Genomic DNA, 16,661 nt, shown 5'->3' with positions numbered 1-16,661 from the left:
AGGCCCTGCCCTTTTGTAAAAACCTTCAGTCTAACATGGAAAAAAACCCAAACAACTAACGGTCTAATTCTGAATTTAGCTACACTCAAATAAACCATTTCCCAGATTCTTCGGAATTTGAATATAAAGATTGCTTGGTCTACAACGCCCTTTCTTCTTTCAAATTCAAGTCAACTTCATTTCTTTCTCTTTACCCCGCTAAGAAAAAATATAAATAGCATTGACTAAAATGCCTCAAGTTTAATATTTCACTTTTAACAAATTTCTGGCTTGGTTTTTTTAAACCCGTCGGCGTCTCTCAAATGTCACTCATTTTTTAACAAATTGTAATCACAATTTTCTAAACAAACACATGGAAATGAATGGCTTCAGATTTTTCGAGAAGGCAGAGGTTAAATAATTGGAAGCTTCTTCCGTATGGGCTTCACATTTAGTAGATGCTTTATAAAATCATTTGAATGTAAATAATCTAAAGTTTCTCAAAAAAGGCCTGAAAACCAGTATGATAAACTCAACAACTCATCACCTACCAAATAAATTTCCGGCTCAACTATCTATTCAACTTTCCCTTTCATTCCATTGGGGAACGACAACTAAAATTTTAAGTTGGGAGCAATGTTTCTTTTTCTTTTTTGCAACAGCTGTGCCCCTTTGTGATGAGCACTGTAAACTTAGTTTCAGGTCCAAGCAGGAGACAGTAAGTTACACAGCAATCCGCTTTTGCTTCCTTGACAGTTTTCCCTACTACTGCACTCGCTTTTAATTTTGAAGTCAATCTCACGTATGTCTTTCCTCCACATTAACAGAGGGACCCACTCGACATTTTGAACAACAAAGGCCGGCCTTCCCCGCCCACGGCCGGCCTCCCGCAGCAGCCGGTCAGGAGCAGGGGGACAGCACCGCCGGGAGGAGGCCCGGGCCGGCCCGAGGACGGGCAGGCGCCGCTCCCGAAGGCCGCCCACAAGCAGACGAGCCAGCCATGTATGGAAGAAGCCGGGACAAAGACCAGCGCGCTCCTCGGATCCCACCATCACCTACCCATTAGTCGCCCGTGGGTCTCTCCAGGGAACCCCTGGGATCAGCGGATCTGGCCGCCGCGTCCGGACATCCGGGCCACGGCGATGGCGGCGGTTCCGCCTCCCGGTAACCCGGGCGACCGCCCCAAGTCCCGCCCCCGTTTCCGGGTCTGGGCGCCGAGGCCCCGCCCCTGAGCTGCTGGCGTCCCGCCCCCTCTCGTAGACCTGGGCGGGCGCGGGCTGGGGACGGACGCTGTGGGACCGCGGTGGGGTCCTCGGACGAAGGCTATGGAGAGCTCGCTGGCCGTGCCGCGGCTGCCCCCGTGCGACCCAGGGATACCGGCGCTCTCGGTGGTGGACATGCACACAGGCGGCGAGCCCGTGCGCATCGTGCTGGCGGGGTGTCCGGAGGTGGTCGGGGCCACCTTGCTGGCCAAGCGGCGCTATATGCGCCAGCACCTTGACTATGTGCGGCGACGGCTCATGTTCGAGCCCCGCGGGCACCGGGACATGTATGGGGCAGTCCTGGTGCCCAGCGAGCTGCCAGACGCGCATCTGGGCGTCCTCTTCCTGCACAACGAGGGCTACAGCTCCATGTGCGGCCACGCGGTGCTGGCGCTGGGCCGCTTCGCGCTGGACTTCGGCCTGGTGCCGGCGCCCGCGGCGGGCGCCCGCGAGGCCCGCGTCAACATCCACTGCCCCTGCGGGCTGGTGACCGCCTTCGTGGAGTGTGAGGGCAGCCGCAGCCGCGGCCCAGTGCGCTTCCATAGCGTCCCGGCCTTCGTGCTGGCCGCAGGTAACCGGCGGAGCCGCTGCCCGGGATGTTACTAACTGCATTGACCTGGTCACTGGGCTGGCACCCACGCGGCGCAACTAACCCACCCCGGGTGCCCTGGCAATTAATGGAAAAGTGATTCTAAATTACCGCGGACGTGCGCCTGCACGTCAGCCTTGCTTGGAGCATGCAATTAGATTATCCGCAGAATCTGTCCGCCTGTGGTCTCGTCTCAGGAGAGCCTTGAGTGAGGAATTCCTGTTGCCCTTACTCAGCGCCTTTTTCTGCACTTAACTAGGCACTCCTGGAGAATTCACAGTTGATAAAGCAAGGTATGCCAGGGTCAGGGAAAGAGCGAGAACGGCCGATTACCGGGATTCCAGCCTGCCTCGACTGCGCTTGGTAGACACGTCACTAACCCTAAGAAGTTACTAAGCACAGTCCTGTGTCCTTCACCTTCCCCACTTCTGTGAGGAAGAATTCAATGAGTAAATTAAGCAGTTTATAAGTCTTGAAGATACATATGTTGCTTTTATTCTTTAAGGACAGGTATAGATATTGCCGGCATACAAATACAGCCCCTGAAAGCGTCAAACCTTAGGCAAATGACTTAACTTTTCTGTACCTATTTTCCTTCGTTCATCTCATAGAGGGGTTTGAAGTTAGGATTAAATGAGAGTATGCAAGATACTTAAAGTACATACCTCGAGATGGAAAGAGCAGGATATATAGGATTGCAAGTTAGGGGTTCTAGGCATAAAGAACCTTAAAGGTTTTGCCGGGCTCCCTAGTACAGATCCTTGCATAGTATATCAGGGCTAGCAGGGCATCTCTATAACCATAACCCTTACAAGAGGGAGCTCCCTCATGGGGAGGACCTGGCAAGCTGGCTTCTGGTCTTATCTGAATATTCTTTCCAAGGCACTAAATTCTATCCGTGAAGATACTTGAGCAGTTGTGACTGGAAGTGAGCTGGGAGATAATCTGGTTAATCTGGGAAGAGGGTTGTATCACCTCTTTTTTTCAACATCTTTGAGCCATGCAAACCAGTCTCTTGGAAAGTTTGATCTTTATCCTCCCTGAGGAACTGGGCTGCAAATTAACCTGATTACGAACAAATAGTGCTTGAACAAACACTGTCACTCTCAGAGAACTCCAGGCAGCTGAAACACACAAGTTGGTTAGAAATGTCTCTGGAGAAGCTGATGTGACTTCCCCCTTTAAGAGACAATGGTGTCACATTTGGATTGGAAGGGCATTTGAGGACAATTTTAAAGACAAGGAACCTGAAACTCAGTGAGGAAGAGGTATCACACTCTACCCAATTGCCCACCCCAAATTCTAGAAAGGATGAACCAGGAGAATGATTGTATGCCCAGGGATCACTTCTCTGGAGCCAGCTTCCACACTCTTCCCTGGCCCCAGGACTGGTGGCCAGTGGCTCGTTCAGTTGTACAATCAAGAGAAGAGGTAGACCCATTGAACCACAGGCTTGCCACCTTCGCACCTTAGCTGTCCACATTCTGGCAGTCCCTCAGTGCCTCTGCTTCCTCCTTAAACCTGCTTTTCCTGTTGTGCCAGCATCAAGATAAAGATATTTGGGGTTCAAGTTTGCTGTTAAAATCCACAGGCCTGTTTAATGCAGTTGTAAGTTGGCTCTGGTTTGCTACATCATGTGTTTAAAGTGCTTCTGTGAACTGGTCTATAACTTAGCGCACACTGGGATCCTGTTATGACTCGGTGTGAAAACTCAGGAATACAAGGAATATTTTCTTTATAACTAGATTCCTGAAATGGGGACTCCACTCTGTTCTGTTGGTTGACTTGCCACATCCTTTCTTGAGTCTTCTGTGCTCTTTCTTGATATGTATGAACAAAAGTTTCTTAAAAGTGTCAAGACCTTGGAGAGGAGGGCCCTTCTGTCCTCAGCTGGCACATTAAAACCTTGCCTGCCCTACTCCATGCAGCCCCGGCCCTCTGCCTCTGCCCCTGCCCCTGGATTTCCATGGAAATACAGACTCAGAATTTCAGACAACTGACCTTCAGGTGAACTTTTGGGTATGTCAGGGACTTAAGATGCTCAAATATGCTAAATGCTACTGTGGAGGTTAGTGATTTTACAAAGGCTTTATTCTGAGTATTTGCCTGCAGGATGCTTTAATGAGATGAAACCATGCAGATAATTAAGTATATATAATTTAAATAGAAAAATCTTTAATTTTTTATTTTGACATTATAGCTGGAAAAAAAACAAATTATGAATAGGATCCAAAATCCTCACTATTGTAAACTCACCGTTTTCCTTCATAGTGTTCACAGGGATGTCCCAGGAGATGCCCTCTCTCAGCCCCCGTGGTGTTGCCTAGAAAAATATCCTCAGAGCAGGATGTGGATGACTGGGGAAAATGTGCCATTCAGTATCATAACTTATACAAATAGCAGTTAAAAACAGAAGCTGCACCCAACTATTATTTACCTAATGCTTACTCATTTTAAAAACTGATTTTTTTGCTTCATTCCTGTTTAAGAAAGAACACCTCCCCTCCCTTTGCTGGAAATAAAAACATTTAAAATGCTGTGAATTTTGTTGCTAAAATATTTACTAACAAACACATCTTATTTCTAAACACATCTCTTTTAGATATCACAGTGGATGTTCCTGGACACGGGCAGGTGGTTGTAGACATTGCATATGGTGGAGCATTTTATGCATTTGTTAGTGCTGAGAAGTTAGGCCTTGACGTTTGTTTGGCAAAGACGAGGGACCTTGTGGATGCAGCAAGTGCAGTGACAAAAGCAGCGAAAGCTCAGGTTGGTGCAATTACTTCCTTCATAGCAGGTGTTCTCCTCTGTGGCATGAACAAGATATCATGTCTATAAAGAAAATTAAATATCTAATACCTAACATTTAAATTATTAGCAGTGCTTAGAGTACTGGTTAAAAATCTTAGGTTTTAGAGCAGAACGACCTGTGAGTTCCAGGTAGTTTATAACCACTTGTAATGTTTACAACCTTAGGTAACCTCTTATCTGTAAAATGGAAATTATGATACCCCTTTTGTAGGGCTGTAAAAATGAAACAAGTCAATACATGTAAAAGACTTAGAATAGTATCTGGTCTATAATAAATATTCAATAGATTATAATTATTAATTTTGATTCCTCTATACTAATGTAGTTTGTGGTTATTTAAATATATATGATTCCACTAATTTAAAATGCATGTGCTTTGCTATATGTAGTCATTCTGTAAAACTTGAAAATAATGAATGTAAACTAAAATAGCTTACAAAATAGACTTCATTGACTCTTATAAGACTTTGTTATTCACAGAGAACATGAATTCCTAATTAGTGAATTTTTTCCTGTATTGTTCAAATAACTCTAGTTTCAGCTTAGGAAAGCTATTCTGATAAAATCAGTTCATTCTGCCTTGAAATTGGGACCCATAAAGAAAACACAGGTGTAGTATTTGAATGTTTAGTGTGTGAGAACTTAATTATTAGTAGTGTTAAGTATAACTTACAAAAGATAGTGTCCAATTATTATAAAGACTTTAACGTAATTTATAACTTAACAAAATGAAAACCTATATAGTATGTCACTGTTCTAAATTATTTTCCAGGACTGTCAATACCAGTATGTGGAGTTATGTTATCACAGTAAAATCGCAAGCTGTGAATTTACATCAGTTTTCTCCTCCATTAGACAGACAGATAATAGTTTGAGTTATTTAATTGGGCACAAAATAATTTCACCTGATTTTTAATGAATTCAACAGAAAAAAGTCATAGTTTTCTTAATAAAAAGAATAATTGTGAACTTTTCAACAAAGTGACAGTGGGTGGACTTTGAGGGAGGAGGGATGCTGAGAAAAGCATGAGGACACGTCGTATTATTGATGTACCAGGCAGCACAACTGCTCTGTGAACTGCTGACTGGGACTTAAGGAAAGGCCTTTGGGGACAGGGAACTACAGTTGATACAATATAAATCCATCTCCATCCGTTCATTCTTTTAACAGACATTTATTAAGAATGCATTGCATGTCAGTCATCATATCTAATGTCCAAGACTCAAAGAAAGAACAAAGCCCACCTTCAAGGACCTTGCTCTGTGGGAGGGAGAGGGCATAGCTGTGAACAGTGTTATGTCCATGTCCAAATGGTGGGTGTAGAGTGTGAGGGAGGAAACGCAAAGACCCCACCTGCCGGCCTCTTTCTTTTTTTATTTTTTAATTTCAGATTAATATGAGGGAACAAACAATTAGTTTACAATGTTTACATCTGTTAAATAAAGTCCCTATTGTAGTTGTGTCCTGCAAAAGTAAAAAATAAAATTTGCAGGCCTCTTTACCTCAGCTTAGATGGACTCTTTGATTTTAAGAACTTAAGTCTCTATTCAGTTGGTTTAATTGACAAGTGGGATGTACTAATTGTCCAGATACACAGGAAAGTAAAGTATAGTAATCTGTGTCACACTACCAGACATCACAGGGTTCCGGAAAGGTTAAACAACCCTGCCTCCCAGGAAGAACAGGAGGCACTGCACACAGGGGCTTGAACGTACTGCTGAGCGACTTAGCTCCTGGCCAGGCCTGCCTGTGGGTGTGAATCTGCTGCTTTTCTTGGAACCGCTGACTTCATCCTCGACAGTAAATCTTTGCATCCAACTCTCTTACCTGCTTAAAACGTGTGTTTGCTCTCGCCCTCTCACGGTCCTTGTCTCTATCACAGTATTAAAGTTCACCTTTGGGCGCTCACTGCCTGATTCTTCCACATTCTCCAGCTCCTGGGAATGAGAACAGGGTGGTCTTAGCTCATCCTGCTGGAGCAGCCACAGTCGTGCCTCAGAGTGCGTGTGCTTGAAGGGTGAGGTGTGTATAAAGTAATACTGTTCCTTCAGCAGAGTCTGTGCACAGGACAACATCCACAGAGTGATAAGACTCGTAACTTCCAATAAAACTATGCTCATTCATCGAAACAAAGACATAATTTCTAGCATTTAGTTCCTTGCCCTAAAAGGTATTTCAAAAATGATAAAGGTTGAAAAGTTACATTGAAGATGTACATTGCCTTATTTATGAAGATAAATTTGAACCAAAATATTCATTTTCCATGTGGCTGATAATTGTTCTTTGCAGTTTAAAATTAATCATCCTGACAGTGGAGACCTTGCCTTTCTATATGGAACCATAATAACAGATGGAAAAGATGCTTATAGTGAGGAACCAACCACTAACATCTGTGTGTTTGCAGATGACCAGGTATGAAAACTAATTTTTAGGCACAAAACCCAGAATAGAAGCCAAAGCACTGTGAACATTGTTATCTTCCTTTGTTCTGGAACAGGTTGACAGAAGCCCAACTGGCTCAGGAGTGACAGCCCGAATTGCCTTACAGTATCATAAAGGGCTTCTAGGACTGAACCAGACCAGAGCCTTTAAAAGCAGCACAACTGGCTCCATGTTCACAGGAAAAGCTGTGAGGGTGAGTGGCAGCCTTAGCGTCTTACCTGTAAATGTGCTCCTCATGGCACTGATAGGGCCTGAGAGAGGGCTTCAATTAAGTTTCTTCACTTAGCTCTCAGAAGAAAATTTTAAAGCAGGACTGTAAAAACTTTTTTTCAACTAGTACCTTGGTTCTCAAAGTTTGGTCTTGGGACCCAAGGAGGCCCCAAGGTCTTTTCCATGGGTCCACAAGGTCAAAACTGTGTTCAAAATGATACTAAGACATTATTTGTTTTTCATTCTCATTCTCTCCAGACTGTACAGTGGAGTCCTTCCAAGGCTGAATGCAGAGGCAGATGTCAGAACCTAGCTGTCTTCTGTTAAGCCCAACATGAAAGAGGCTTGCAAAATTTTTTTTCTTAGTTTTGGCAAATAGTTATTTTCACAAAAATGTGTTATTTATACTTTAATATGGATGGGTTTATTGTGTTTTAAATGAAATAATGAGCAAATATCTCTAATTCCCAACACAGCAAATACTGATATAACATACACAAACAAGAACTCTTCGAGGTTTTCAAATCTAAAATCTTTCAAAATCTTCTGAAACCAAAGCTTTGAGAACCACTAAATTAGGATTTGATTTGGGGGTGGTGGGGGGTTGGTTTTTTGTTTTATTTCTTAGTAGTGTTTCATGTTGTATGATAGGAAGTAGAAGCATGAAAAGTTGTGGAAAGTAGAATTTATGAATTGGAACCAAATTTTAAATGTGCTAAAAGCTAGTTGCTGAATCTACTCATTGTGTTATAGTAAATAAAACCTGCTGTAGCATGATTAATCTGCATTTAGTAAATGAATCTACTCAGAAGGAGTCCTTTAACATAGCAAACTATCTTAACATAGCTGGGATTTTTTTTGTTCTTTTGAGACAGAATCTCTGTTGCCCTGGGTAGAGTGCCCTGGAGTCATAGCTGACAGCAACCTCCAACTCTTGGGCTCAATCGATTCTCTTGCCTCAGTCTTCCCAGTAGCTGGGACTACAGGCGCCCACCATAATGCCCAGCTAATTTTTCTATTTTTAGTAGAGACAAGGTCTCACTCTTTCTCAGGCTGGTCTTGAATTACTGAGCTCAATCCACCTCTCTCAGCCTCATGGAGTGCTGGGATTATAGGCATGAGCCACTGTGCCTGGCCAGTATTTTTAAGGTTCGATTGTTCTGAATATTGACCTTTCTTCAAGTTAGGGAAATCCTGTATTATATAGTGATCTCATAGTATACAAACTGTTATATGCAAAAATTTGTAGCACCTTTTCCTTAGAATCTGAGATTATGCATAAAAATAATAACCTGCATGTATTGGGCCCTTTGCTGTGAGTCAGTCTCCAAGCTAAGTACTTTATGCTTACCATCTCATGGACTCCTCACGAGAATCCTAAGAGGTTGGCACTGTGCTGTTAATAGGTGATAAAATGGGAAATCAGAGAAGTTAGATAATTTGCCAGAGGTTACTTAATGAGCATGGGGACTGGGCTGTGAATGTGGCCTCTCGGAGCAGACCCTGTGGTGCTAAGCACTGTTTTAGATCACTTCTGGCAAAGCAGAAGTTGTATGGGTATAATGTTATAGCAGGTTATGTTATACCCTAATTTAATATGTGACACTTTACCTTTAGCTTCACGCATTCTTGTTTAAGGAATTATGAAAGACACTGCAATGCTGTGGTTATAGCCGGGTGCGGTGGCGCATGCCTGTAGTCCTTGCTACTCAAGGGGCTGAGACAGAAGGATTGCTTGAATCCAGAAGTTCTGGGCTGTAGTGTGCTATGCCGATCGGGTGTCTGCAATAAGTTCAGCATCAATATGGTGACCTCCCACAAGTTGGGGGCACTAGGTTGCCTAAGGAGGGGTAAACCGGCCCAGGTCAGAAAGCTTCTGTGCTGATCAATAGTGGGATCGCGCCTGTGAATAGCCACTGCATTCAAGCCTGGGCAACATAGTGAGACCCCATCTCTTAAAAAGAAATAAAAGATTTGGAGTTATTTACTCTATGGTTATTTATCATGTTCCAGAGGGTGTGCACTTGCACCACACTCTCCCTCTCACCTGGGCCTTCCAGGCCATCTCATGGTACCTGTTCTGTCTCTTGTCCTGCCCTGGCTTCCTTTCCCCATCCTTCCATTTAGGTGTCCCCATCATTTCATTCTATCTTCCTCCTCATCCCATCCACGGTTTGACCTCACTGGGCAGTTTCATCCACTTCCTAGGCGTCCATTCTCAACCATCTGCTGCTGCTGACTACCAAACCTTCATCTCTACCACACCTACCCTGTGCTTCCTTTTTAATTTACTACTTTTGGGGGGAGGGAAACAGGGTCTTACTCTGTTGCCTAGGCTACAGTACAGTGGAATCTTTATAGTTCACTAAAGCCTCCAACTCCTGGGCTCAATCAATCCTCCGGACTCAGCTTCCCAACTAGCTGGGACAACAGGCACACACCACCACACAGGGCTAGTTTTCCTACTTTTTAATAGCGATGGTGGTCTTGCTCTTGCTCAGGCTGGTGTCAAATACCTGGCCTTAAGCTGTTCTCACACCTTGGCCTACCAAAGTGCTAGAGTTACAGGTGTGAACCACTGCACCTGGCCTGAATCTATCACTCTTAGTCCCAGCTGTTCATTGTACTCATCTCTAAATGATCGTCCCAGAGGTATCTCAAACTTACCTTGTTAAAAAATTCTTCCTTCCTAAAATGTGTTCCTCCTCCTCATCCCCCATCATGGTTAATGGCATCACTAGCATCACTTCCTAACTAGAAACTGGTCATATTTAACTTATTCCTACTCCTCAGATCCCACATACATTGGCCAACAGGCCTGTCCACTCTCCTCCAAAGTCTCTCTGTGTTGTGTTCTCCATCTTCACCAGACCTATTGCAGGGACTGTGGATTCAGTCACAGTCTATCTCTTAACAGACGTCTGCATTTCTAGTTTCTCTCCTCTCCAGTTTATCCCTCACTTAACAGCTTAATGTATCAAAACACATCGTCTGATCATGTCACCCTCCTTAAAAACCTTCCTTTTCCCATAGGATTGCCCTGGAATTTTCTTCAACATGGTAAAAACCAAGAGGACAACTTTTAGGCCAAATACAACATAAGCACAGTATTTTGATAGCATATTCTTTTCATGTTCTTTTTTCAGGAAGTAAAATGTGGTGATTTTCCAGCTGTCGTAGTGGAAGTGTCAGGACAAGCTCATTACACGGGCACAGCCAGCTTTACCGTAGAAGATGCTGACCCACTGAAGGACGGGTTTCTGCTCCAGTGACTTCTTACATGACTTTCAAGACTTCCTTTTTAAAGTCATGCTTATCTATAATTGACACTTCCTCTAAATTATGTGAAAATCAATATCTAAATTATACGTATAAGCTCATTTCCATTCTTTCTAAAATATACACTGTGGCTAAATATAAAGGCATTATATGCCATATTTCTAAATGTTATCTCTAGCATACAAAATGCCACAAATTCAGAATCTCTTCTAGTGATTAACATATCAGGCAAAATTAAAACCTTAGTTACTTTTCATATTCATGCTGTAGTAATTATCATGATACTTTGTTTGAAAGGCTCTTAATAATGTCTGGAATTGTAGCCCTCACAACAATGGACCTTGCAAGCTCTCGGTCTTATGAGCAGCATGTAAAGGAGCTGGATTATTACAAGGTTCTCAACATCAAGCATAGCTCACCAGGGCAGGATCCTGCAGCTGCTTCAACTAGGTGTCGTTACAGCCGCTGCAGAGATGGATGTTCCTTGTGCTGCGGGTCCAGCTCCTACACCCACGGCATGGAACTGCTGGCAAGTGGCAAGTCTCACTTGTGTTGCATGGTTAAAGCTTCTATAAAAGGTACTGCTTATGGCATTATTAAGACACAGACAGAAATTAATCCTGAAACCTTACAATGGGATAGTCTCATACTCTACCAGCTGTGTGCTAGAAATCTTGACTATTGGCATTCTTGCCAGTTAATACTTATCTATAAGCCTTGTGTGTGTGTAAGGGAGAGGATCTAGCTTTTTTGCCCTGGTTAGAATGCAGTGGTGCAGTTTTAGGTCACTATAGCCTCTAACTCCTGGCTCTAGTGATCCTCCTGCCTCAGCTTCCTGAGTAGCTAGGATGATAGTATGTGATGCCATGCCTGGCGGATTTCCTTATTTTTTATAGAGAGAGGGCATTGCTTTGTCACCCAGGCTGGTCTCAAACTTCTGGTCCTAAGCAATCTTCCTGCTTTAGCCTCCCAAAGTACTGAAAGTAGGGCCATGAGCCACTGAGGCTGGCCTTAAGAACCTTTTTCAAATATTTGACCATTAGCAGTCATCACAAATTGAAGTTTTAAAACATTCTTTCTTTTCAAATGTAATGTTCTCAGAGAATTCATAAGATTTTTGTGATATAGGTAATAGTGTTTTATTTCTGAGCATACAAAATTTGACTTTAACAGGTGTTGAGACATAGTAAGTCTGCACAGACCCAGTCATAGGCCTGTGATTTAATTACCTGACCAAAAGGAAAGCTACAGAGTTAATGCCTTTGATTTCCCTGTTACACAAAAACAATTAACATTTTCACTCATTCTCTATATGATTCTGTAATAAAGGAAGTTACTTCCAAAAAAAAGACACTAACTCATTATGACCAGTTTTCTGCATATTTTCTATAGTGTTTCTAAAAAAGAAAAAGAATTACTATTTTATCTCTAAATCTTACACATTAATTTGGAGGGGAAAAGGTACTCATTTCACAACGTGCCACATCCATACCTGCGCTCTAAAATGCACATTACTATTCCATGGCCGCAGGGACAGGGAGTGTTCTCACTCACTGACGTTGTTTCAGATTGTCAGCACTTGGTGGTAATAATAATGATGATGCTGATTTTTATTCAGTTTTATTAGTGTTTTATAATTCTCTACAGACAGCATACCCCTTATCAGCTGCACCCGGGCAGAGCACGCCTTCTGCCCCCGATGCCCACCGTGGTGAGCCACTGTTTTTATCCCATTTATACACATCAGGAAGATGCAGCCGGGATGTGGTCAATGACCCGTCTGAGGTGACGTGAGAGGTGCAGATCTGGGAGTTCTGATGATAAGCCTGGTATTTCCCTACTACACTTCCTCCACTTCTAAGGATGGCCAGATTTTGTCCTAAGATATAATACTTTCATAAAAATATATTTCTTAAACATTAAAAAATAGATATTACCCAGATCTTCCTAAGTTCTAATCCAACCCAGCACTGAGCCTGAGCAGTCGCGTTCATTCCTTCACCCTGGATCCCTCAAAACCACAAGGGAAGTGAACTTCTCCTGCCACCCACACAAGTCTAGCCAGTCCTACAGCCTCGCTGTGTCCCTCCCCACCTCACCAGTTAGCCTCTTCAGGTATCTCCAGCCGCCTTCCACTCACTGGTCCCTTCCCCTATTTAAATGTGCTCATTGCAAACAAAATGAAAAGAAAAAGAATCCCTTGTCCTTCCTTCCCTCTTCAGCCAGCTGTCACCCCTAAATCTTTCCCTTGGTCTTTAAATTTCCAGATTCCTTACTCTCTGCTCATTGGGTACGTTCTGCCATCTTCCATTTGCTATTCCATTTGCTGTGTGTTTCTACCTCCTGAATCGTTAGAATCTGTGCTTGACCTATTTGCCAGGTCTGATGGTTTATGTAGACCATGGTGGCCACTGCAGCTTACTCCTTGCAGGCAAGTGTGGTCCACTTTGGAGCAGGGACCTCCATATCTTTGGCTGAGCTCACCCACTCAGTGAGGCTTTCGAGTTTAGTATCCAGTCCCCATCAGTGCCACCAGGTGCTTGATGGTAAGGGCCCTCTTCCCCCTAAACATGAAGCTCCTTGCTTCAAGACCTCCAGATGTGATGAGTTAGAGCACCCCTCTCTCCAACCCTCAAAACTCAGTTTTCATACTATCCCTCCTTAGCACAGTGTTCCTCATACGCCTTGTCTGTGTGAATCACCTGGGGATCTTAAAAAGAAGATTCTGATTCATCAGGCACAGAGTGGAGCGTTTCTGACAAGCTCCCAGGTGATGCTCACACTGCTGGCTGGCACACTGCACTTTCAGTAGCAAACTGTTTCCATTTTAATTACATGTTTGGACCCAGGTTTTTTAGGAGATTCTCCCCATCTGAAAATTTCTCTTTTAAGCTCTGAAATACATTGAAAATCCTCTGAGCCACCCACCTAGAGATAAAGGATGGTGCTGACCACAGTAGCAACAGCTACTTTCCTCAGCAGAGGCTGGGAAAATCACCTTCCCAGGCCAGTGTGCCTCATTAATGGCACCACTTAGCTGCCTAAGTTTTGCTCCCTTTATCTGCTTCTTAATTTTTACTGCTCCCTAGGATTCCATTCGTGTTCTTTTCTTTCTTCCTAGGCATGTGGGGTTGGCCCTTGGTTCCTGTCCATGCCCTCTGACATCTGTTGATGCTCCTGTGGTGGATCTTGTGGATTTGACTGGCCATCACGCCTTCCCCCTTCTTTCATCACCTACACTCTCCTTGTCCTTTGGAAAACTATCCACCCCCTGAATTAGCAAGTAGTCTTGCTGGGACTGCCAGGAAATCCCTAAACCTATCAGACCTTCTCCCCCAGACTGTAGATCTTGAGAAGTGACATACAAGGTTGAACAAATAAGTTCGTGAACTCATCCTAGAAAAAGTGCTCCCTACCTCATTGCTGAATATGACTACGGTCCCCTTTGAAGTGCTTCCCTTGGGAAGCTCTGCACTGACACCAGCACACAGTCCACACTCGAGAGCACTTTCACTAAAATGAGTTCATGAACTTAGTGGTCAGACTTCATATGATGACAGCTTTGATGCCATTCCAGAAAAAGGTTCCAAAACTGCTTTGAAGGGTGGACTAGGCGCTGGTGTTGGTGAACAGCTTCCCAAGGGGAAGGTGACCATAGTGATATCCCACTTTGAAGGTGACCACAGTGACATTCAGCAATGCAGCATGCAACACTTTTTCCAGGATGAGATTTCCAACTTAATTGTCCAGCCTCCTAAGAGCTGAAAAATGGTCAAAGCTGATTTATTCTGATGGCGCCGTCAAGAGATCTGTTTCTGTTCTTTCTCCCTGAAAGACTGCCCCGACTTTGCTTCTCGGGGATGGCTGTTCTACTGTCCTTTTATAATCTGAACTTCCCTCATCCCTCCAGTAAACCCCTATTTTGCTTATGTAAGAAGCATCCTCAGAGTTGTTGTGCCCCAAGGGCCCTAATGTGTGCCCTGCTCCTCAAGTAAAGGCCCATCTCAGACTCGTTTCTCACCTAGGTTTTTCAATGCCTTTTCTTAACTGGTCTCCCAGATTTCAGATTCTTCTCTTATAGTCACTCAAAAAATATTTTTTGTATGTCAGCAGTTTATATATCTGTCAGTTTGCTAGAGTGCTAAGTGCCAGGGATCTAATGAAAAGCCAAACAGAGGTTTGGGTCCTCATGTAATCTATAGTGGGAGACATGTAATTATAGACCATGGCGGCTATAAGCTACAAGTGGAAAATAAAAAGTCCTGAGCAACTGACAGGAACGTTAGCCAATGCCTGGGGGAAGGGGGCTTCAGCCAGGGAAGAGTGTCTGTCCCCCCGCCACCCCTCTGCCTGTCCAGGGACTCACCTTAATGCTGCCAGCTTCAGTGCTAAACTTCAGATTTGGCACAGGCATCATGTGTCCTTCTCCCTTCTTTTTTATGGAGAGTCCTGTGTCATCTCTTGTGAGATGTCTTCATCAGCTACCCTAGGAAGAGTGTCACCTCCATGGAATTTCATTCACATATTTTTTAAAACAACATTTATCACAGTGTAACACATTTGTTTATACCTAAGACAGTAAGCTTCTGTGGACTGGGATCCTCATCTTGTTTGTTGCTTCCTAAAACTAAGCACTATCTTAGAAGACTGTTTGCTAAATAATTTAATCTGTGATAATGACATTTTTGTCTTGATTGACAAAATTACAAAATCTCAGTCTCAGTTAGGGTTGGGTGTCTCCAAAGAGATAGTTAGCAGAGTCTAGAAATATTGTTAGTTGTCAACCTTGGGAGAGGTGCTACTGACATCTTGTGGGTAGAGGCAGGGATGCTGCAGTAGGGTTGTTCCTGTAGCAGAGTATCTCCGCCCCAAATATCAGGAATGCTGAGGCTGAGAACCTGTTCTTGGCTTGCTACCCTAAATGATCTTCTATTTATGCTGTAAATTGCCAGTAGGATATTTTTGCCTCAGTGAATAAGCGCTGAAAGTACTAATATCATTGATTATAAAATCTACAAGTATACTAGTCAATTCTTTAGAATGGTATTTCTCAAATTTGACTTTACATCCAGAATCACCTGGAGACCTTGTTAAAACACAAGTGGCTCAGCAAACCTGGGGCAGGGCCTGAGAACTTGCATCTTTCTCCAGGGATGTTAATGCCGCTGGTCCACGACCACACTGTCACTGCTTAGAAAAGACCCCAGAGTTAGCCTGAAGGTTTATCCACATTCCCTCCATGGTTCCCTTGGCAACGCCTGGACCCCAGCAGAGGCCATGCCCAGACACTTGAGGTGTAGCTTTCCTGGGCAGCCACATCTTTAGTGTTCCTCAGTCTCCTGGCCTAGAGCTGCATCCGTGATGGCACCGGGCTGGCAGCACTCCAGACCTCTCTCTTCTTGAAAGCAGATGAAGGCTGCCAGCAGGGCCAGTCATGGTCCTGAGGTCTAGGGTCATGAGAACAAAGTGACATCTCTCACCTCCCAGATCCATATCCTAGCTCCTCAGAGCACTTGTATCAGAAAGGGCTTTTAAATTCATGAGCCTGTGCTCAGTAATTCTGGGAGTTAGCTAACGAATCTGCATTTTTAACAACCTCCCTGCGTCACTAGTCCTCAAAGCTGGTCCTCAGACGGGCATCCTCATCACCGCCCACGCACTCATTAGAAATACAAATTAGTGGCACTGCCCTAGACACACGTCCTCTGAAATTCTGGGGTTGAGGCCCAATCACGTGTCTTCTAGGTGATTTAGTTGCATGCTCAGGTCTGAGAACGAACTGGCTTAAATCATTACGCCCCTCAAGTTTAAGATCTCAGGACACCGGTTATTCACTTTAGGTTTTAGATTCCTTTCCTACCTGGCTATGTCAAAACACCTACAGGAAGCGAAGTGTCCCCAACAAAAGGGACTGTCGCACAGTCACACGCAGCGAGAATGAATTCACTGTTGAACCGTGGTTGTTGGCCCGCCCAGCTCTATCCGCCCGGGCGGCTGTCCCTAAGGGGGTCGGCCGGGCTCGCTCCGACGGCCACCCCAGCCAGGCGACCTCGGGCAGAGGCTGGGCGGGCGGGCTTTCCGGGAG

General features: G+C 44.2%; 3 protein-coding genes across 5 annotated transcripts in view; 2 read left to right on the top strand and 1 right to left on the bottom strand.

The window, feature by feature from the left end:
* Positions 1 to 1,186, bottom strand: part of JKAMP (JNK1/MAPK8 associated membrane protein) — an 18,713-nt gene extending 17,527 nt beyond the window's left edge. For all 3 annotated transcript variants that reach the window (XM_012807988.2, XM_023515878.1, XM_023515879.1), the window contains exon 1: positions 1,039 to 1,186. In XM_012807988.2, the coding sequence (XP_012663442.2) occupies positions 1,039 to 1,042 (4 nt within the window). In that variant the 5' untranslated portion in view covers positions 1,043 to 1,186. The remainder of the gene's footprint in view (positions 1 to 1,038) is intronic.
* Positions 1,187 to 1,224: 38 nt separating this feature from the next.
* L3HYPDH (trans-L-3-hydroxyproline dehydratase) lies at positions 1,225 to 10,675 on the top strand. The gene is made up of 5 exons (XM_003794420.3): positions 1,225 to 1,812; positions 4,433 to 4,602; positions 6,935 to 7,057; positions 7,143 to 7,280; positions 10,444 to 10,675. The coding sequence occupies exons 1-5, from the start codon at positions 1,305 to 1,307 to the stop codon at positions 10,567 to 10,569; spliced, it is 1,065 nt and encodes a 354-aa protein (XP_003794468.1). The 5' UTR covers positions 1,225 to 1,304; the 3' UTR covers positions 10,570 to 10,675.
* A 235-nt stretch (positions 10,676 to 10,910) lies between these two features.
* GPR135 (G protein-coupled receptor 135) overlaps positions 10,911 to 16,661 on the top strand; it is a 7,750-nt gene continuing 1,999 nt past the window's right edge. The window contains exon 1 of the mRNA XM_012807981.2: positions 10,911 to 11,105. Within this exon, the coding sequence (XP_012663435.2) occupies positions 10,911 to 11,105 (195 nt within the window). The remainder of the gene's footprint in view (positions 11,106 to 16,661) is intronic.

This window comes from Otolemur garnettii, unplaced genomic scaffold (genome assembly GCF_000181295.1).
Source record: "Otolemur garnettii isolate 467f Iridium unplaced genomic scaffold, OtoGar3 scaffold00081, whole genome shotgun sequence".
NCBI classification, from domain to species: Eukaryota; Metazoa; Chordata; class Mammalia; order Primates; family Galagidae; genus Otolemur; species Otolemur garnettii.
The sequence above is the reverse complement of the archived record's forward strand: the minus strand, read 5'-3'. Positions and strand labels throughout refer to the sequence as shown.